The 22,291-nt window shown below is 30.0% G+C and overlaps 3 protein-coding genes across 3 annotated transcripts; 2 read left to right on the plus strand and 1 right to left on the minus strand.

The window, feature by feature from the left end:
• Nucleotides 1-363: 363 nt before the first annotated feature.
• On the plus strand, nt 364-5,149 carry LOC114422027 (F-box/kelch-repeat protein At3g23880-like). The gene is made up of 2 exons (XM_028388201.1): nt 364-1,590; nt 4,942-5,149. The coding sequence occupies exon 1, from the start codon at nt 364-366 to the stop codon at nt 1,549-1,551; it is 1,188 nt and encodes a 395-aa protein (XP_028244002.1). The 3' UTR covers nt 1,552-1,590; nt 4,942-5,149.
• Nucleotides 5,150-7,195: 2,046 nt separating this feature from the next.
• LOC114424249 (putative xyloglucan endotransglucosylase/hydrolase protein 1) lies at nt 7,196-9,150 on the minus strand. The gene is made up of 4 exons (XM_028391093.1): nt 9,125-9,150; nt 8,824-8,984; nt 8,316-8,403; nt 7,196-7,745 (listed from the first exon to the last, which is right to left on the minus strand). The coding sequence occupies exons 1-4, from the start codon at nt 9,148-9,150 to the stop codon at nt 7,349-7,351; spliced, it is 672 nt and encodes a 223-aa protein (XP_028246894.1). The 3' UTR covers nt 7,196-7,348.
• A 6,861-nt stretch (nt 9,151-16,011) lies between these two features.
• On the plus strand, nt 16,012-19,422 carry LOC114423726 (small ubiquitin-related modifier 1-like). Its single transcript, XM_028390584.1, has 3 exons — nt 16,012-16,176; nt 17,281-17,430; nt 19,059-19,422. The coding sequence occupies exons 1-3, from the start codon at nt 16,087-16,089 to the stop codon at nt 19,128-19,130; spliced, it is 312 nt and encodes a 103-aa protein (XP_028246385.1). The 5' UTR covers nt 16,012-16,086; the 3' UTR covers nt 19,131-19,422.
• The last annotated feature ends 2,869 nt before the right edge of the window (nt 19,423-22,291 follow it).

Raw genomic sequence — 22,291 nt, forward strand, 5'->3', positions numbered from 1 at the left:
GATGCTTTGTTTTCTAATATACTAAGTGCTTAAATATTTGCTAGTGAAAAATCAATTATGAATGTAAAAAGATTTCATCTATATTTGGGATCTCAAATATGAAGGGTCAAGGAAAAAATGAAGACATTACACAAAATACAAAAATACAAATAATTATATGAGAAAAATATATAAATATATTATCTCATTTAAAGGATGATAAATAATATTCATTATATTGTAATAAAAAAATAATAATCTCACTATTTAATTCCATAATTGCTTAGTACCAAATGGGCCGAATATGAAACACTTAGCCCATAGACCAACACCTTATTAGGGTTTTTATGCCTCTCAGGGATTCAATCTTCAACATTCATGAAAATGTCTCTAGCCGAATATCTCTCATATGTCCCTGATGATCTTATTGTTGAAATTCTATCACGGCTTCCAGTGAAAGATCTTATGCGTTTTAGGTGCGTTTGCAAAACCTGGAAATCCATCATCTTTGATCGAAGTTTTGTGAAAAAACATCTTGAAAGATCTTCAAAAAAAATCCATCTCATAATAACCCGAGAAGAAGTCCTCTATGATGGTTTTGACTATGACTATGGTGATGCTTATGCCATACCCTACTCCATAAATCAATTATTCGAGAATCCATCATCAGATGTTGATGAAGATGACTACTATCAATTAAATGGTTATTGGATCATTGGCTCATGCAATGGATTGGTTTGTTTGGGTGGTTATCATGGTGAAGAAGACACAATTTACGAATATTGGGTCCAATTTTGGAACCCAGCTACAAGGATGAAATCAAGGAAATCTCCGCGCTTACATGTCAATCCATGTTGTCAAGGATTCGACCCATCAAATTCTATAGGCTTTGGATTTCTTTATGATGATTTGAGTGCCATTTACAAGGTGGTGTCAGTCCTTTCAAATTGTAGATCCAAGAAAACAGAGGTATGGGTTTACAACTTAGGTGGCAATTGTTGGACAAATATCTTTAGTTGCCCAAATTTCCCCATTCTTCGTCAAAATGGAAGACTTGTGAATGGAACTATTAATTGGCTAGCTATCGACATGTCAAGTTCTCATTATGAAGAGCGAAATGATATTATCGATCCGTTAGTAATTTTTTCAGTTGATTTACAAAAGGACACATATAAATATTTATTGTTGCCTAAAGGTCTTGATCAAATCCCAGATAATGATCAATTGAGAATTGTGGAATTAAGGGATCGTTTGTGCCTTTATCATGATCGCAATGCAACCCATTTTGTTGTTTGGCAAATGAGGGAGTTTGGAGTAGAGAAGTCTTGGACTTTGTTGATGAAGGTCACTTATAATCATCTCCAGATACCATACCCTCCAGATCGTCCATTACTTCCATTCTGTATATCAGAAAATGGTGAAGTCTTGATGTTGGTAAACAATGATGTGTTGAATATGACTTTTTATAATCGGAGAAATAACCGAGTAGAAGTTATTCCAATTCCAAACAACAATGCTTGGTGGCAAGCTACCAATTATATTCCAAGCTTGGTTTCGCCTTTTCAGAATTAATCTCCTATGCAACAATTTGCTTGTTTGAATATATCTCAAGTAAGTTGCTTTACAAAATTCCCTTTCCTATGTAAGACTATATGGATATGTTTTGTGATTCTTTATGATTTTATTGTTATTACTATAAGGGTTGGATTCAAATATTTAGATTTAATGAATTTTTTTTCAAGGAAAAATGATAGTATTATTTAAAATAGTTCAACTCTTAAGAGATGCTTGAACTTAACAGAAACATATGAGTATCTTTACAACTTCTCAATATTCCACTGAACCTATATAAAACAAATAAAAAATAGAATAACAAGACAATACAATTTTCTATATAGGTATTTTTTTCCTTCACTGCCAAGTGTAATGTAAAATCTCTTTCCAATCCTTGTTTCCAAATGTCATGCCAATTCCATTCCACCCTTTCCACCTAGTAATTTTGTTGAGGAACCATCCAATTTAAACAAACCACCGAATTCAAAATCCATGATGACAAAAAGTATATACATCCTTTCCTTTTGAACCTAAGCCATTTTCATGCTGAAATTTGCAATGTCTCCAAAATATCTGAATTTGAATCTCATTTTTTTGAAACATCATTTTATTTATTCCGAGCCAAATTGTCGAAACAATTGCCAACCAAATAGCATCTCAACCTTCTTTATATCTAATTGCCACCCCTGAAAGTCCTTAAAATTGTTGCCTATGATCCTTCATATTATTCCACAAAGTTGTAGAAAAGCCTAACCACTACAAACATAAAGCCAAACTCTTGAGAACCAATCTCATTAAAAGAAAAGTGAAGTAGTTCCCAATTCCTTTTTGCAGCCAACAAATAAACCAATGTGAAGAAGTTCCTAGTTACTCATTTCTTAACCAAATTCTTTCTTTTGGTATCCTATTTTTGATTTCTCTCCAAACAAACAAAGAAACCTTTGTTGGAATAACTTTATTCCAAAAATCTTTCCACATTCTAATGTTGTTGGTAGCACTTGTTTTGATATAATGCAAGACATTGTAAGTTGCATGAACCATGTACCTCTCTAATTCTCTATACTACTTCCACATATCTTCTTTATCCTATCTAAACACATTTTCATCCACCAATTGACCAACCTCATGAAATAATTATCTTTCCCATTGAAAAAACTCCTTTCTCCAATCCCACCTCTATACCCACATTCCATATACCCAATACCCACATTGTGGGTTAAGAATAATATTTCATATCTATCCTTCAAGAGCCCAAATTCCAACCATAAATCCTTCCAAGAACTAGTGTTTTGCCCATTCCCCACGACCTTCCTTATTGAGTCATTAAACTATCCCTTCCTTCACACCTTAATTCCTTTCATCTAATTCCCAAATATTTTTCACAATCATTTTGAACCTTTACCTTTCCCATAACTTAATACCTCTTTCACTACCATAAATACCAACTAAAACCCTGTACCATAAACTCTCATTCTCCATTAGAATCTTCTACTGCCATTTTCCTAAAAGAGCTAGATTAATTATACTCAAATCTCTCACCAAAAACCTCATAATTCCTTTTTTTTTCACACACTATCTCTAATGTGATCCTTACTAGGGGTGGATCGCTTGATACAAGTTACAAAGTTTTGGATGACACAACTTTCAGAAAGGTAAGATAAGTCAAGGTAGACGCCACAAGGATTACCTTGATAAGTTTGAGATTGGTTTAGCAAGGAATTCAGAGAGAAGTTCTTACAAAATTTTATCATGCCAAAAGTCTCTTTTATTGAAAACGAGTTCAATACATATAGCGTATCTGAGGTGCAGTTGGAAATACACCAGTTTTATTTAATTTAAAATTAAAAATTAAATTAGAAAAGAAATGGCATAGGCTTCAAATTAGTTTGGGCCATAATGACAATGAAAAAATAAAAATAAAAATAAACATATTTGGCATGGGCCTTCAACAACAATTAAAATTCTTGGTAGTGCCTATGCCTCTAGGCCTTCATCATTCTCCACTTGGACCTTATTAAGTATGCTTGATACCATTTGTTGGAGGGTATCCATTGACTGCTTGGTCCTACTCCTGGTCACAGGTCCCCGTATTTGGACAGTTTTATGATTCTTATCATTTCCTCCTTCTTGTTTAGCATTTGCCCTCAAATCTTTAGAATAATCACCTGGAATATTGATCTTGTAAGCATTATCATTGATCCTCTCTAGTACTTGGAAAAGGTCTGTCTCTTATAGGTTGAAGTTTGGACTTCCTTTGTTTAGGTAACCTCTCCTTCCTCATGTGTTACCAAACCCAATCACAAGGTTCAAGTATCACTTCCTTCTTGTTCTTGTTGGCTTGTTTAGCATAACTTTCATTCTTCTTTGCAATTTAAGCCTTCACCTGCTCATGCAATCTTTTCACATAATCAACTTTAGCCTATGCATCCTTATGGCGAGTCTCTTAGGGATTGCTTTAATAAGATATCCTATTAGGAAATGAAGCTCCTGGAAAGAGATCAATTTGATGTTCTATGCCTCTTGAAGGTTGTAGTCCATGAGAAATCTCCTTGGGAAAGACATTTTTAAATTCATGCAATGAGAGTTCAACACTAGGAGAAGCAGAAATAATTAACTCATTAGAATTATCAGCAGAAACTTTATTGTCTTTGCAGTACAGTGGATAGAGCGGCTCATGAGCAAATAACAATTTCCTCACTTCACTCGCCTTTGCTAAACAATTAAATTTTCTCTCATGTGTATCACTCTTTCCCTCACCTGTATCAATTAGCCTCAAAATGAGTTAAGAAAATTAAGCTAGGGTATGTGTATGTATGTAATAATTGGAGTTTTTATTTTTAAATATGAATGTCTAATATCTCATGCATATTGAGATTTTGAGTATTGATTTCAATGCAATGGTGTGAATTATACTTTTGATATGCAAGAATTGGGGTATACAAATGTTATGGATATCAATATATTTTATAAAAATGATTCTTTGTGTTGATAAGCATGGGCAACCATATGAAATAAGAAAGGCCTTGAGGATGAGGTATTTGTAATTTATAAGTATTTGAAAAGGAATTCATTCCTACAATATTGTATATTTGTTATTATAGAATGTAGTCCTCGCATATATATATAGTACATAATTGATTGTATTGGATTGCCTTTAGTTTGCCAAGTATCATGTATGATGTATGTTTATGCTTAATGATGTTAACATGGACATGCTATATACATGTGAGAATACTAATGGGCAAATGAGTTGTAAATGATTAAATACTACATAAACCCGTGGATGAAGGTGACACAAAATGTCATTGAAGGTCACATATAGTAGTGTATATGCCTTGTTGTCTTAGTTTTGGTCACATAATTTCCTCATTGTTGTCAAACTCACTCTTTTAGTGCTTTATGTTTCAGGTAATGACCCAATTGATCATCCAACGACTCTACCAACCCATTGAAGAAGTTAATTGATATTGATGTTGTTATGGGTTTATATTTATGAGACATAGTTAGTATCAGAAAAATATTTTATTTATTCCAATATGTTGATTGACTTTGCCTTGCTATATTTTATGGACCTCATAATAAAAAGACTTTATTAAATTTTTTAATTTTTGAAAAATATAATGCGTGAGAAATATTTTAAAATTAGGAAGATGTTCCTAATTTTTACTAGTTATAAACTTGTTTTTGACACCTCCAAAATTGTGTTATCCTAAACCTCAATTTTGGAGATAATTGGGAGTAGTCGAGCATAGTTGACCACGACAATGAGTTTGGGCACATAGGGCTCAACTTTCTCCATGTGGTCAACCATTAAATCCTTGAAATTGATGTTTGTAGAGATTGGTGGTCAGTGCAATGGCAAGCTCAGATAGACCTGAGATGTGTGTTAGGTGCACATTGTCCTCAAGGATCTATTCGTGTAATTAATGTGCAAATCTCTGGATTTATAATTAATACACCCTTCTCATTGGAAAAGGGATCATAAAACTACCAAGCAAAATGAATAGAGAAAGAAACTCGAGACAGAGGAGGTTTTGTGTGTGTAAAAACCAGTGGGAGAATGTCTTCTTTAGTAGGCACAACACCGATTAGATAATGGTCATATTATTTCCAATAATAGGGAATACAAACTTTATAGTTAATACTTATTAATAAAAAATAATTTCAATAATAATTAATCTGAAAGTTGAGCCTAATAATATCGATGTTTAAAAACAAATTAAACCATTGAATAAAATCTGATAATTTAAAATAGTTTAAAAAAGGTATTAATGCAAAATTATTGTTAATTAAAAATCCCAAAATCATGTGAAGTTGAAAAAAGTAATAAGGAATTTTCATGTTTCCAAGTAAGATACAATTTTCAAAAAATTTCACAAAGATATTTAATAAAACAATTCTTAAAAATGTCAGACGGTCTCATCTACTAGCATTTAAGGGGAAGATCACATGATTTGCACTACATCGAGTTCACATGGCTCAATCTCATGCACACTAGACTCATGCCTTTCTAGTTTAACCCTTCTCATCACATGTGTGTGTGTGTGTGTGTGTGTGTATATATATATATATCCTTTAAGATAGGCTAAACCTCAATGTGGGACTTGGAATCTTTTCAAATACCTATAAAACACAACACAAAATAAGGTTCCTCCATTAGGGTTAGGGTCTACTACTATAGAGTATAAAGTGTAATTTGCCTTACTCTTGGATTGAGCATGGATTATATAGTGATTCTTTAATTAAGTTAAGACCTATGGCTAGTTTGTTTAAGCTTATTTTTTTAAAATAAGTGTTTTTTTTTACATAAAATAAGTAGTTTTATGATTTGTTATGTGTTTGGTTAAACTACTTTTATTGAAAATAAAACAGTTTTCTACTTTTTTTTTTATTAGCAGATCTTATCTATTTCTTAAAAAAAATGTTTATGTAAAATGTCATTTTCTTTTAAAAAATTAGTTTTAAAAAAATTGACCCCTAATCATATCTTATCTCCTTGATTCTTGAAGATTAGATATGATTAATTATATAAAATTAGGATATGATCAAATTAGATCTCCTAAAATTCGGGATATAAGATAAGGTACAAAAGTGAGCGCTCTATGCTTTGAGTCGAGTTGGTTGACCCACATTCTATTAGATCAAGCAATGGACTTGGTTCATTGGGCTCAATGCAATGAAAATCAAAATGTGTTAGAGTGTTGCTAGGTGCACCCAACATTTTATTAAAATACCAAAACTGTCCCTGTGCTTTTTTTGCATTTATGATGGGTGTGTGTGAGGGTGATACGTAAATCGTAGGGTTCAAGTTGATCCGTAAGATTGATACGGATCAACTTGATCCGTAAGCCTTTTACGAAACAATACGGATCAAGTTGATCCGTAAGACTTTTATAGATTAACTTAAATGACTTACGGATCAAGAATATTTTTGTCATTTCACCTTAAGTGTTGGGTGCACCTAAAAACACCCAATGTGTTATTAGATAATTTTTCATACATGATTTACATGATCCAAATATTTAACTATCTTACAAATATGTTGATATTTTGACTAAAGGTATTCATGTGAGTACTTCAATTTTTTCCTATTTATGAAATGAGATAAACATATTGTATTCTTGTATCCCTGTAAAGAAGAAAAAAAAAAAAGTCTCCCGCTGTTTTGCCACTGATCAATCATCTCAAATACTAATTAATTAGAATTTTTATATACCGTCCTAATTAATCTGATACATTCAGGATATGTATCATTTCCTGTTTTTTCTTCGTTATTTATAATTTATGACTAACTAATTATGTACTAGTCGTATTATCAATTAATTAATGACCTAATTAATTTGACATTCTTGGTGCAATTCTCCTCTATGGCTCTATCAGAACAGTAGTCATACAACAAATGTTTCTTCCCCACATCTTCATACGCTCTCTGCTGTTGAGGGTTTAGTTCCCAATGTCTTTTGTCATTCCACCATAAATAAGGAGAATAGCAGGCATGTTTTTTGCGATTTTGGGTTCGGCAGCCATGAATGTTGAAACCTTGAAACTGAGCAGTGAAGGGTGCTTGCTTCCAGTCAATTCTCTTCCCATTAGATGCCCAAGGTTCACCATTCCATATGCTAGCCGTAACGTGCATTTGTTTTGAAGGAAAACTCACTTCCACGTTGGAGTAGTTCTTGAATACTCCAATTGGTATTTCATCCACGTAAAATCTGAAAACAATATTGAAGTATACCCCGAAAAAAATTAAATGAAAATTAATAATTATTATTATATTTTTTATAAATTTGGCTTACATTTAGAAGAAGAAAATTCAGACAGTGCTCAAGAAATTTACTATTTTATAAAAATGTTATACTACTTTGATAAACTCAAGCATATACTCTTCTAAATGTTCCCTAAATTATAAATATAGAAAACTATTATTTTTCAATTAGCTGATGAGTGGGGATTAGAGCTGTTACTTTGGCCCTAGGCTCATCTCATTTGGTCCACCATAATGACCTTAGGGGTTAGCCCACCCAATGAGGGGTCTAAACTGCTCCAATAAAGCCCCACTTAATAAGGTGTTAGGATCAGGACTAGCTTATGGATCATGCTATTTCAAAAATGATTTTTTTAATTTTCATAAAAATATATTTTCAATTCGGTCTCAATAAGAATAATTTTTAGTAGGCCTCAACCATAGTAATTTTAACAAGGTTGGAGTTTGAGTCAGATAGATATTAGGGCAAGTTTTTAACACTATTAAGATATTTAATTCAACAAGAGAAATAACTTACGTGTGTGTGTGTGTGTCCTTGTTGGGTATCTTTATTCTCATTTGGAAGAATCCAGAAGCATATTCCAATTTTGATCTGAAGCCAGCCCCTACATGCATTAAACTGTAGTTAGGAAATTTAAAAATTAAACTATACCACTCTTTTCCATATATAGTGTATAAGCTACTGCACACATGTACTTGCTAAATTTACCCTGAATGATTCCTGCAATCAATATATATCTCCTAGCTAGTACGATAATATGATTCTGAGTGTAAAACAAAACTCTCTCATCTCGTTCTGAGCATAAAAGGCTTTAAGATATGATTCTTGCATATTCTATAACTGTGAACATTTGTACAAGATGATCATTAAAGCAAAAAGCATAATAATTTTAACTATATACGAGCATAATAGCATGCATATATATACACATGGATCTTTAGAGCGCACATTGGTATTTGGTAACTTTCTTTAATCAAGCACGCACAATTCAATGAAATCACAAAGTTCTATTATTCATACAAACCTGAAGTCTTATCAATTGAGAGTTGAACTTCTCTACCATGCTGTACAAAGAAGACGTGATGCTTTCCCCATACAACCTTGTAGTTCTGTTGGAAGCTAACTTCAATTGCTTTTCTAGCATAAGCTATGGTCAGTGCCACAAATAGAAGGACAAAGCAGAAGCTGCAAAACAGTTTCCCTGGTTTATAAATAATTACCAAAAAAGCAAAAAGATTTTAAAGACAAAAAGGATCTTCGTACTGTATATTAGTATATACTATAGCTAAGATATATACTTAGATACATGCGGCGCATGCACTTACTTTTGTTGCTTGTGCAGATGAGCCATTATGTCAAATAAACACACCACTATATTTTTGTGTGGCCCGTTTCTTGTGATCATTGTAATTTAAAGCAATGATTATGGATTTATATATAGAGTATCACAGGGTAATGAATCTTAACTACATTTCCATGTCAAAGAAAAACTTTGGGTGAGATTGAAGTGAAAGTGTAAAGTGAAAGATACATTTGATTAAAGCAAAATTGATCTATTTTCACGTTACTCTTGTTGTGCCTTGTGAAAGGCCCTTCCTTGTTACTATGTATCATTCACCCGTCTAAAGTTGAATACCTAGTGGCGGCTCCTACTGCGTACGTACACGTAAAAAGATATATTGATTTCAATGGATAATTTTTTTTCTCTGAAGTGAAAATTCACTTAAGATATATATATATATACATATGATTTATTATTCTGCTTGATTTTTGTGTAGCGAGGACCAAACTATAAGAAAGCAATTTTATTTTGACGAGGTAGGAGATCCTGAAATCCTTACTGTGATCATATATATGTTGTTCTATTGAATTACTTTCAGTATTTGACGCATGCATGCATATGCATGGTGCAAAGAAGATCCACATAAATAATAAGTAAGAAATATTTGGATATGATAAAGTAAAAAAAAAATCTATTATATAGAGAGAAAAGGAGGTGAAATGTATATAAAAATAATTAATTACAAGGGTAAATTAAGAAATAATATTTAATTTAAAGAATAAACGAAATTAAAATTAAAAAATGCCATCCAAATTTTAATTTTTTATCTTAGGTCAGAAAATAAAATACGAATATCTCTCAACCTACCTGTGAATACAGAAAAATCTTATAATAATATATTAATTTTTTGAGTTAGCGTCGTCTAAAGTTGAATTAGAAAGAAGAAAAATGTATAGTTTGAATCTAATAATCAAAATTATATATACCTAATAAAATCTTAATTATTGACTACTACTGACCATTTAAAAATATGTGATATGATTCACGTGATGGTCTTTTTCATGTACACAAATGTAAGTTTAGACTAGGCAACATAACAAGACATTGAAATACCATACAAATACCATTCTGAAAAAGTGAAACCAAAACTCCTATCTTTGATACGAAACCACCTCATCTCCATCCAATGTGTAACTTATATCCAATCTATCTGACCAGCCACATCACATGATTATCTATCAAAAACCATCTCGTTCCTCTGAATGCACATAGACCAAATAACCCTTCAAATCATAGGCAAAACGTGGTTTTCCGTACCTTTTGATGATCCTTTGGAATCGGAAATAGAGAAAAATCAAAATATGGGGCCTCAAACACAGATTATTCCAAGCCAGTTAGTGACGCAATTCCAGATATGAGCAGAAAATTAAAGGACAAAGCAAAAACAAGCTTACACATTTCTAGTTCCAAACGGCAGAGATATTGCAACTTGGATAAGATTTTACTAGATTTAGATTTGATAAACTTCTTTAAGCTGAAGCAAGAGTTACAAGAATCACTAATATTAATCTATAAGCAATATAAATAATATTAGAGAAAATTTTCACAGCGTAAAATGAAATTGACTAATTACTTTTGTACCAAAATTCTGTCGAATAATTAATATAAATAAGTTTTCTTGAATTGAAAAAAATTATAAATGCTTTTTCATTAAAAGAAAGGAAGTTAAGGTAGGTATATACATCAAATGTTTCAATCATGTGATAAATTGTAATTGCTATTGCTTACCAAAAATTGAAAACAAAAGTTGTGGGAAGTGTAGCCTTAATCTTGTAGAGGTGTCACTTTAGGCTTGTATATTGTTATATCCACTCTCCATTTTTATTAATACCCTCTTCTTCTCTTTTTCTAAAATCTAATTACATAAATAACCTCCTCCTTCAAACCATCTTCTCTCCCTCGCATGTCGCATACTCCACTTTTCAATTCAACAACACACTCCTTTCTCTTTCATGAAAGACTAAAAGTTCACTATCATACATTTAACACAAAGTTACGATCAAACTACGGATGTTAATGAATTATCAAAATGGCAGAATGACATCAACAAAGTGACAATTTCAAAGTGACTATAATTCATTTATATAAGCTAATTAAGGAAATATGAAATTGTCTTAATTAATGAAATGCAAATATTTTAATTATATCAATCAAATATCCTAACAATGACAAATATTTCTTAAGAATATAAAGCTAATTTGTTGAGAATTGAATTATTGAGAGACAACGTATTTAATTAAAAGTAACGGTTTATTAATTTTCAAGTGAGAGGGTAAAAATATTGAAAAAAAAAACATAAATCATTCGCATGATCCCTTGTTTTTGCTTTAGATTGTAATTTAGATTATTTTTTAAAAAAAAGGTTGAAAAATGATCCTTATTTTTTAGAAGTTACAAAATGGTCCCTTATTCATTAAAAGTTGTAAAATGATCCCTTAAGTAAAAAAATTTATAACATATTTATCCCAAAAAACTGAAAAGGACATTAGTTTAAGAGTAAAAATTCTATTAAAAAAATTACTTAAGAGATTATTTTACAACTTTTAATAAATAAGAGATATTTTAAAATTTTAAAAAATAAAAGGTCAAATTACAGCCTAAAATAATGCAACAGAGTAATTTAGGGATAGAAAAAAAAAACATGTTGGCCATCACTGTGCTAAGCCAGTTAATGATGGAATTTTTATAAATTTTAATAGTAAACAAGTGTTTTTAGTGGGCCTAAAAAATTTGGCCCGCTCTATTACCCGGAGTCCAGTTTACATAAAAATCACTTAGAAGATTATTTTTCTGAGTTCGACATAAAAATCTTAGACTTACCCGCGGTGAATAAAAAATAAATATACATGTTTTTTATTTTTTACAAAAATGAGTATGTGTATTATATATACCAGTGAATTTCGGATTAAACTCATCTAAAATTTTCAATAAAAAAAAAAGTTTAATTGTAAGAGAGGTGATAAGAAAGAATCCAATCCCAAAGAAAAGAAAGCCCTTGAGCATTGTACTTACCTGATTTAGAAACGCAAGGAAAGTGACTTATCGCCGCACTCACATAATTTTGCACCGTTAGATTCCATTCCATTCGTTTTCAACCGCAATTTGTGGTGAACGGCTATTAAATACATGGAATCCAACTATTTATTTTTTATTGGTTCCTACTCTCCTCCACACCCCGCCACAAAGCAAAGTGTAGACTGTACCAACTTGAATTTTTTTTATAAAATAGAACTTTTAGGAACTATTTTAGTATTTTTATTCGTATTAAATTGCGTAGTTTTAATTTAACTTTAAAAAATTGTTCTATATAAAATATATTTCTTACTTTAAAGATTTTTTTATTTTAGCTCTATAAAATTTATTTTTTTGTTTTAGTATATGATATTAACTATATTAAGTGATAGGGACATTAATAACTTGTTAACTTGTTCTACCATTAAGCACTATATATAATCAAGTGTAATTTGTTTTTTAAATTATATTTTTAATCCTACATCATTTAATCTGTTGTAGACTTTTCTTAAGTGAATAATAGTTAATCTTTGGATATAGGACGCTTTGTCCAGTCCACTAAAAAAAAAGAAATTTTTATATTTTTCATTTACTTTATTTTTATAATTTTTTTTGTTGAATCTAAAGTATCATTTGACTGAAAATACTACCCTTTCTCAACCATACTCATTTATAAAAGTAAAAATGCTCTTTTGATGGATGATTTTTTTTTTTCAGTAATAGATGGAGGCCAGCATGGATAAATTGAGAAAGTCTCACATGGTGGGAAAGTTAATGTTTATTGTTAGGTATATTAAGTTTTTAGTCTAAGGCTAAGATCCCCCTCCCTCTTTTCCTTTCCACTTTTTCAATCTACCCTCCTTTTTTCCTCCTCCATCTCCCTATGAGCCCTTGTTCTTTGTCCCTCTCTCTTTCCTCTCCAAACAAACTCAAACACACACAAGCATGCCCATCAACACCACAAGTCATGCCATGAATAGAAGGAGAATTTCAACAACATAACACACCCCTCACAACTAAATCCTTTTAAAAACAAAGAAAAATAAATCCTTCTTCAAAAATCAGAATAAAAGCAATTTTCTTCGACTCTTCTCTTTGCCACCAACTACTCCTCAACCCCAAAGCCTCAAATTTTGTTGATCCCTTTGCTCATTACTTGGATCTAGTGTGAGCGTGACCAAAGAGGGCGTGAAGACTTTTATGGATGTAGGGTTCCTTCTAATTGTTTGAGAATCTAGTGAAGGCTAGCTACTATCAACCACGTCGTGGTGTAATGGCATTAGAATGTGAGATAGAGAACATTCATCCAAACCCATCTTCATCTCCTCAACCCCCATAACACAATGAGATTAGAAGAGGGGGAAACCCCACCGCATGACTTGGTGCTTGTGTGAGTCACAAACCTCTAAGGTAGAGGGAACACAACTACTTAGGTGGCCTACATTAATTATGGTTGTCGAAGATAGAACATAGTGTGCTTCAATGTCTCTAGTTTGTGAATCGCGAAGGTTGGCTTGTTGAAGCATAATCCTTTTTTAACTAAATATTTGAATAACAACAAACTTTTAAGAGGTAAATTCTAAGTCCTTTAGTGCCTTGAGTGTTTTCAAAGAGACTTGACTTCCAAGAATCATGGAGAAAGGTGTGAAGCATATAACTTACTGTGAAAGTTTCTCAAATTTGAAGAAGAAAGGAACCGGAAGCAAAAGGAAAATCATTCTATGTTAAAACACATATATCAAAAGTTGTATAAGACTAAGTGTGATTCTAAAGGTAATTTAAATTTATTACAAAATACATTTAAAATATATTTATAAAAAATTTCATTTAGTTAGTCGGTTATGTATTTTATTTTATTTGCATAAAAAACAATAATAAGATAAATTGAAAGTTTTTTATTCTTTAAATATTTAACATACCTTTATAAGATCAAATAGTTATTAAAGAAAACTAATCATGTCATTTCCTTATCAAAAGGAATCAAATTAAATTTATTAAATGTAAAACACTATTTTTTATATTTTACCACTTGTCAATTTTTTATCGATTATGTGTAAGAATAAAATGTTGAGTGTGAGACTATACAAGAATATATGGATGTGATGTTGTTGGACTAATTTGTAAATTTTTATCATTTATCTTAATATTTATAGACTTTTTATGGAAAGCTAAAAGTAAATCCAATGAAAATCAAAACTAACTATATTAGAGCATATTGAATTTGATTTGAAAATCTAGCTCGCTGATTGAACGAAAAAAAAAAATTAAAAGAATTTTTTCCACAAAATTAATTCACTCCAATACGCCGCAAATGTCACTTAATTTCATTCTTTTACTATACTTTTAACACTTCAATATCTGTAAAAAAAAAAAATTAATAAACACGAGAGATGTGAGCAAGAAATGCATCAAAAATTATTTTTCTTAAAAAGTCATGTTTGCTCATGAAATAGATAATAAAAGATAAAAAAAATGAAATGCAATGAGTAATATAATAAAAAATAAATACAAATAAATTATAAAAAAAATATAAAATTGTATTGCAAAAATAATAAAATCTGTTCATAGTATAATATTGAAGTACTTTAAGGGGTATATTTAATTAGGATTTTAAAATATTTTTTTTTAAAAAAATCTTGAGATATTCAATCAAAAATTTTAAATAATAGAAATAAGTTGTGATATTCAATCAAAATTATTAGAATTTTTTATGGAATTCAATAAAATTTATTGGTATTCAATTAAAATTCTTTGTAACTTAAATAAAGTTTTTTGATATTTAAAAATATATAAATTTTGATGGATTCTTTCTAAGGATAGATTTTAATGGATTTCATAAGATTTTTTAATAAAAAATACACATCAAACAATGTCATCCAAATCTTTGAGAGTTCATAAAACTTTTTCTTTCTTTCTTTCTTTTTCCTACTAATTGACATAATTTCTTTTTCTCATCATATATAATCTCATATCTCTTTGTTGAAGGTAATAGAAATTCATAAGTTTACAATTCTTTGAAATCATATATAATCACATATAAGAGCCCTGTTCAATTCTTTGAATTTATAATTTGGACATCTTGTTACATACTTATACATATAAATGAATGTGAACATATTTGAACATGAAAAATATATAATTTTAATGAACACAAGAAGTTGACTAATATATAAGTAGATAAATATATAAATGAGATTTGAAACAATTGTTAAACATGTTTTTTGTTTGATGAGATCGTTATTATGAAAATGATTATAAGTATTCATGTTAGTAACAAACATTTTGATATATAATTTTTATACAAGTAACATGATTAATGATTGAATGAAAATAAACATATTATGCTTGTAAATATGTTAGGATAAATTGATTTGTTATGTAACATGTTTAGGATTCTTTATATAGAATGATGAATTTCATTTAAAATATTATGTGGAAAAAAAAAGTATAGATCTTTATCAATAATTTTAAATATTTTTAAAAATTCATGAAATCTTTTAAAATCTTAAAAATTGATAATATCATTTCAAATCTTATAAATTCATTAAAATTAAAACTATAAAATTTTAATTATAAATTTTTTTAAAAGACATTATATTCTTATAAAATATTTTAAAATTCATATAATTTTTTATTTTAAAATAATTTTTCAAAATCATAATTCAATATTTAACAAAAAAAATAGATAATCAAACCAAACTTTATTAGGGAGGGAGGGGACAGGAAAGAGAAGCCAAAGGTCACGCGAGTGGCGCGAGTGCGGACAAATATAATATCTATATAGCGTGAATCTAACGCATTGGCACGTGTTTGCTTGTTTAAATGGGACCCACTATGCTACTATATATACTGAAGACAAGTAGAGTCTTCTTAGGCAATAGAAAAGAAAACCAAGTCAAGTTCTCACTTTGAAGAGAAAATAACAACGTAAAGATGTCTGCATCAGGAGGCAGAGGAAGCCAAGAGGAAGAGAAGAAGCCTTCTGATCAAGGAGCACATATTAATCTCAAAGTCAAGGGCCAGGTCTCAATTCTATATTCACCTTTCCCTTTGTTAAATTTCATGGTTGGTTGTTTTTTATTATGTTCTTGGTTTTGTAGGTGCGTTTTTGTAATTTTTGTTTGTCTTGTGTGAACTTGTTTTCTTATCTTTATCGAGGATTCAATTTTCTAGATGTTTTACAGTGCTTCCCTCGCATGTGCGGAAATGTAGAGGAATAATTTATAGGTCGCACTCGCTCGCACATGCATGTGTTGTCGTGTGCTTAAGAGATTTTCATACTTATGGGTTTTCTATGAATTTTAACCATACTGCTCCGGTTTAACGAGTGGTTTTAAGTTCGAGTTCTAGATATATAATTATGGGTTAAATATTGGGAAGGACAGTTTTGTTGTCTCTAATGGTCTTCGTATGTGTACCTAAAAATCATGTAGTATACTGTATTGTTTAAAAATTAAGAGCTGTGAATCTCTCTCTCTCTCTCTCTCTCTATTTAATCTCTAATTGAAAATGGCTAGGTTTCTATCGTCAGAGAATTATTATCCTGGGGACGGTTTGAAATGAAATACGATAGACATATGTAACAAAATGTTGAAAGATCTATGTTATCATTTTCATCAATATTGCTAGAATATATCATGTGTTTTGTTTATAAATAAGCTTACTTTTTTCTTTTCTCTATCATATAACCTTTTTAATCTATGTATTGAGTAGAATTATTACATTTTAGTGTTGAGCCCATGACTTCCTCTATGCTCTGTTCTGAGCAACAGAGTCAAGCTCCTCAGATTTTGCCTTCAGAAAACAATGATATATAGATAATATGACAGATATGTGGAATTGTGGATATGGAATTAAAAGTTGAATGATTTAGTACAATTTTTTTTTGTCTTTGTCATACGAATTTTTTATAATGCTTTATTATAGTTCAGTTCCTTTGCCATCTAAACACGTCCTTTGTTCTGCCTTAGTTTCTCTTCCCACATCTTTTCTGTCGTTTTAGGAAACTATGACATATTCATCTTGTTTACTATCTTTAACCCAACTGATTATCTCACAATATAAATTTATTTTATGGGGGAATTTCTTTACAAATTTTTCATCTTTTTGTGGTTGACTTTTGTGTAGGATGGTAATGAGGTTTTCTTTAGGATTAAAAGAAGCACTCAGCTCAAGAAACTTATGAATGCATACTGTGATCGTCAATCTGTAGATTTTAACTCAATTGCTTTCTTGTTTGATGGAAGGAGACTCCGAGCTGAACAGACCCCTGATGAGGTAAATTTGGTTTGTTCAAGCCTTGTACAAACTCAAGTTTCATCTTTTAATTGCTGCAAAGTACAATTCTGTTACTATGCCTATAGTTTGGTAGAATTATCTTATACTAAGGTCTTCAAAATGATTTTGTAGTCTCATTTATACTTTCTATACATTTTTTTTCCACGAATATGTAGTGGGACGGGTATTGTAAAGTTTTATACGTATCTGGTACTACATTGAGTACTTGTGTACTCCTGTAGTAAGTATGTTGGAGAAGAGCTTGATCAATTTGAGTCCTTATAAGATAGATGGAGCTTGAAACCAAAGAAATTGTGGGTCATGTATGGTACTACAATCCCCAAACATCAATGATCAGTCCATTATATTTAAACTCCTTTCACAAATATTCTCCTCATCTTATTGAAGAATTTAATCTACTTTTACGTCATAAATTCATGTTTGGGACAACTTATAAGCAGTCATTTCAGTTGTTTTTTTTAGAAAAAAAATTGGTTTCAAAATAAACTGGATGTTTGGGATCCTAGCTTAAATTTAGAAAAAACTTTTTTCTTTTATGAAGCAGGAAACTTATAGTTTATCATTACTTTTCAACAAGTTTTTTTTTTTGCTTCCAGCTGTTTTCATACTACTTCATTATGTAAGAGCTGATTTTTAGTTGTATCCAAACGAAATTAATTATTTTCAAACCACTTTTTAACCAATTTATCCAAATAAAAATTGATTTTGATTATAATCAATTATACCAATAATTGATCATTAAAATAATATAACTTTGGCGGTTGTTTCAAACACATCCTATGTTCATGAAAAATTATACTTGTACAATAAATTATACAAGTTGAAGTGTTGTACAACTAAGAAAGAGAAACAAAGAAAAGAAACTAGTTTGATGGAGAGATACTAATCGTATAAGTGTTGCACAACTAATAGTATGTATATCACATTTTGTGTTAATTTATCATTTATACAACGTGGCCATCTATATATAAAGTTACATTTTTCTATATATGTATATTTAAAAAATTTATTTTGAGAAAAGAATATTTTGCATTGGCAGTATAATTATACTATCAATCATACCAATTATAATTTATAATCGAAGGATACTGTAAAATTATTTAAGTCTTTGAGATGATTGTGAGTTATGATTTTGAAATGTTATTTCAAAACAAAAACATGTTCAGGTAAATCAGTTTTAAGTTGAAATTTTACTCTTCACTCTTTTCTGCGCTGCTGCTCTCTCTCCCTCGTGACGCTGCTCACCCACCACTGCCATCTCCTCTTCGTCTCTTTCTCACTCACCACCGTCTCCTCTTGTCTTTCTCCCTTATTCGAGATCCACTTTGTCGCATGCAGTTTTGGAGTGGTGGTCAGGGATTGAAGACAGAGAGGGTTTGGGGTTGAATTTTTTAGGATTTCAAAATTACAAACTGAAAATTACCCCGAACAGGGCCTTAGACCTTTAGTGATCACCATTAAAATCTTTTAGTTTAAGGTTTTTTTTTATTCTAGATTTCTGAAAATTCTCAAATCCTACTTGTACCATGCAACCTAGTACTGACTCATATGTAATTGCTTCTTATTTGTTCCATCTCTTAATTCTGAGAAATTACAATTTTGTGCAGCTAGAGATGGAGGATGGTGATGAGATAGATGCAATGCTGCACCAAACCGGAGGTGGACACAAGTTTCTTTAAATGTATGATGATCATCTTCATCAAAATGCTTGATAAAACGCATGGTATTCGGTGCTTGTTTCAAGGTTTCTATTTTTGTATCATATCTTACGATACTAATGTAGTAAAGTTGACAGTTTCCGATATGGATTTTTCATGTTTATTGAAGTCTTGATGCTTAAAAGCTGCTATTACTGTGTTGGATACAATACTATGGTCTTCACTATTCATTCTTGGCTTGATGATGAATTTGTATTGTGTGTTTGGAATTTAGCTACATCAATATTTTGGTAAATATTGTCTTGTCCACTGTCATTCCGACTTACATGTCTTGTTACTTTCTGTGAATTTGTGGTATTGCAATCATGTAAAGGGAATCAGTTGTTATAGAGAAATTGTTATTATTAGTCTTAAATTAGATTCTTAATTCGTGGGATACACAAGGTAAATAAAGGGTTTCAGCGCTTTTATTTAACTGGAAAAATAGATATGGACGTGCCAAAAAATATGACAACTTATTTTTAGTTGATTTTTTTTAACTAACTAATGCTGCAATTTTATCTTAAATATGCTATTAATTTAATGAAACTGAACAATTCAAAAATATGCAAAATCATGATTGAATTAAGCTTTAAATATGTTTTTGTCTCTATAAATTAGTTTTTTTTTCATTTTGGGATCTTATAAGTTTATTTTTCTAATTTTAATCTCTTGATGTTTTTCTAATTTTGATTCTTGTAATTTTTTTTGTCAAAGAATGTGTCAACTTATTTTTACTTGATTTTTTAAATGTCACAATTTTATCTTAAATGTATTTATTTTTATTTAATGAAATTGAATAATTAAAAAATATTTAATTACTGGACATTTTTTATTTTGGTCTTCCAAATAAAAATTTGTTTTTTAGTCTCTCAAATTTTTTAAATGTTATTTTTAGTCTCTTAGCATAATTTTGGAGAACTATTTTTTTTTATTTTTTTAGTCTCTCAAATAGTCAAATTCTCTATGGAATTAAAAAAAATATTTTACCAATTTGAAGGATCAAAAGATCAAATTTTTATTTTGAGGTCCAAAACTAAAAGTAATAAATTTAAGGAATTAAAAAAGACACTCCTAATTTAAGTGGTATCCAATTCTTTTAAACTTCTTTTTTTTTTTTTTTTGAATAGACACTCCTAATTTAAGTTTTATCCAAAGTATATCCTTAAACTTTATTTATTTTACAAATAAATACCTTAAATATTATTTTTATTTAAATTAATCCTTCATTTTACTTCTTTTTTAACATATAGATATCTAAATGTTAATTTGATCTCAATTAATCTTTAAAATTTACTTTTAAAAACATAGTCTCCTATATTAAATTAAGATAAAAGTGCTAGTATAGAAGAAATCTCAACATTATTTATACTTAATTATATAAAAATTGTCTAACCACCAATTTCATATTTATAAGTGTCAAACATTTTATGCAATACGGTCTCACCATTTATTTTCTTATTTTGTTCTCTCTCTCGCACAGCACAAACATTGGTCTAGTTTGTTTTAAATTTCAGTAAGTTTAAGAGGGAATCAAGTTCTCTCACCATTGTTACAATCAAATATGAATTAATATTTAAGGTAAAAGATAAAATCATTTTTCACAATCCCTACAGCAAATAAAAAAAACAAAATGCCAATCAAGAACACAACATCAACGACAACCACAGATGAACAACCTAGATTTGAAACCAACATTAAGAACATGCTAGATCTAGGAACCCAGGAACAACAACAACCCAAATCTGAAACCCATGTCGTAGTTTCCATTGCAGTCTTTCTGCGTCGGAGCTGTTGACGAGGGGGAGGTCAATGGAGAGAAGGATCTGGAGGGAACTATCGGAGTCCATAAGGGCATCATTGTCGACAAACCTGATGAATCAGAGGAAGAAGCCGAGAAGGTGATACCTTCAACAACATTTGCTACTGCTCCTCTTGGTTCGTGCAACCCCCACGGTCTCTGGAGACCATGGAGGTTAATGGTGGTGGCATCGCAAGTCATCAATGGTGATTATGGATATGAAGAAGAAGGAGGAACAAGAGAGAGAAGGATAAATCTAAAAAAGAAAAAAACAAAACAAAAAAGTCTTAACCATTGATATAATACTAAGTGAATCCAACGGTTCATAAAAAAAATTATTGCGAAAAATGAGTTAGGCTCAATCTTTCAATGTAAATTTGAAAGTATAAGATGAAATTTGAAATAAATAAAGAAATTTAAATATAACAAAGGAATTAAATGTAATTAAAGAAGAGATTATGATGTTGAAGAAACAAATCTCAATCTAAAAGGAAAACTTTAAAGAATAATTTAAAACTTTTAACAATGTATAAAAGTAAATGTTAATTATAATATTAATAAAGTCTTTTTTTTTTAAACTATAAAATCACTTCCTTATCAAGATAGGTTGGTCTTAGTAAAATTGGGCTTAAGTAAGGTCACATGTGAATGAAAAAGATGTGATTAAAAAAAGAATAAAAATATTAATCATGATCCAAATTAATGAATACTTCGCATTAATAACATGACTACAAAAAAAATATTTGCTTAAAGAAAAAAAATTATATGATTTATATTTAAAAATGAAAATATAATCTAAAAAATTATGTCAAAATATTATTACAACTTTTTTCATAATGATAATAACATTTATTTAAACAAATTTATCTCTAAACTTAATAAGTTTTGATTAACAAACATTGGTCTAATCGGTAAGGATCAAACTCATATCCTACAAAGACATGAGTCCAAATTTCCTAAAATCAACTTTCAATTTCCAATCACCTCTACTCCCCTACCTTATTTATAATAAGAAAATACTTCATATAACAAAAAACAATTATTTTAAAATTATATATTATTCACTTCATCTTAAAACAAATAAAAAATATAAGTTAATAAATATTATGAAGATAAAAGTAAAATAAAGTAATATAAAATAAGAGAAAGTCTATGAAAACGGTCCAACTTGACATCTCGAATAAATATGTAATAAATTCACATTGATGATAAATATCAAATGCATGCTGGTGCACCTAACAAAAAATCTTCACGGTGATTGCAACCATAATCATAATCAACTAATTTATGTGGCTTGATTTGATTGGTTAAACCAACTTAAGTGCGCAATGCACCAATACTA

This window comes from Glycine soja, chromosome 8, assembly GCF_004193775.1.
Source record: "Glycine soja cultivar W05 chromosome 8, ASM419377v2, whole genome shotgun sequence".
In the NCBI taxonomy this organism is placed as follows: Eukaryota; Viridiplantae; Streptophyta; class Magnoliopsida; order Fabales; family Fabaceae; genus Glycine; species Glycine soja.

Coding starts and splice junctions, on each gene's coding strand:
- LOC114422027 (XM_028388201.1), top strand. CDS start 364: ATGTCTCTAGCCGAATATCTCTCATATGTCCCTGATGATCTTATTGTT.
- LOC114424249 (XM_028391093.1), bottom strand. CDS start 9,150: ATGGCTCATCTGCACAAGCAACAAAA. Junction 8,404..8,823: donor CTCAATTGATAAGACTTCAG/GTTTGTATGAAT, acceptor TAATGCATGTAG/GGGCTGGCTTCAGATCAAAA. Junction 7,746..8,315: donor AAGGACACACACACACACAC/GTAAGTTATTTC, acceptor TATTGTTTTCAG/ATTTTACGTGGATGAAATAC.
- LOC114423726 (XM_028390584.1), top strand. CDS start 16,087: ATGTCTGCATCAGGAGGCAGAGGAAGCCAAGAGGAAGAGAAGAAGCCT. Junction 16,177..17,280: donor ATCTCAAAGTCAAGGGCCAG/GTCTCAATTCTA, acceptor ACTTTTGTGTAG/GATGGTAATGAGGTTTTCTT. Junction 17,431..19,058: donor CTGAACAGACCCCTGATGAG/GTAAATTTGGTT, acceptor AATTTTGTGCAG/CTAGAGATGGAGGATGGTGA.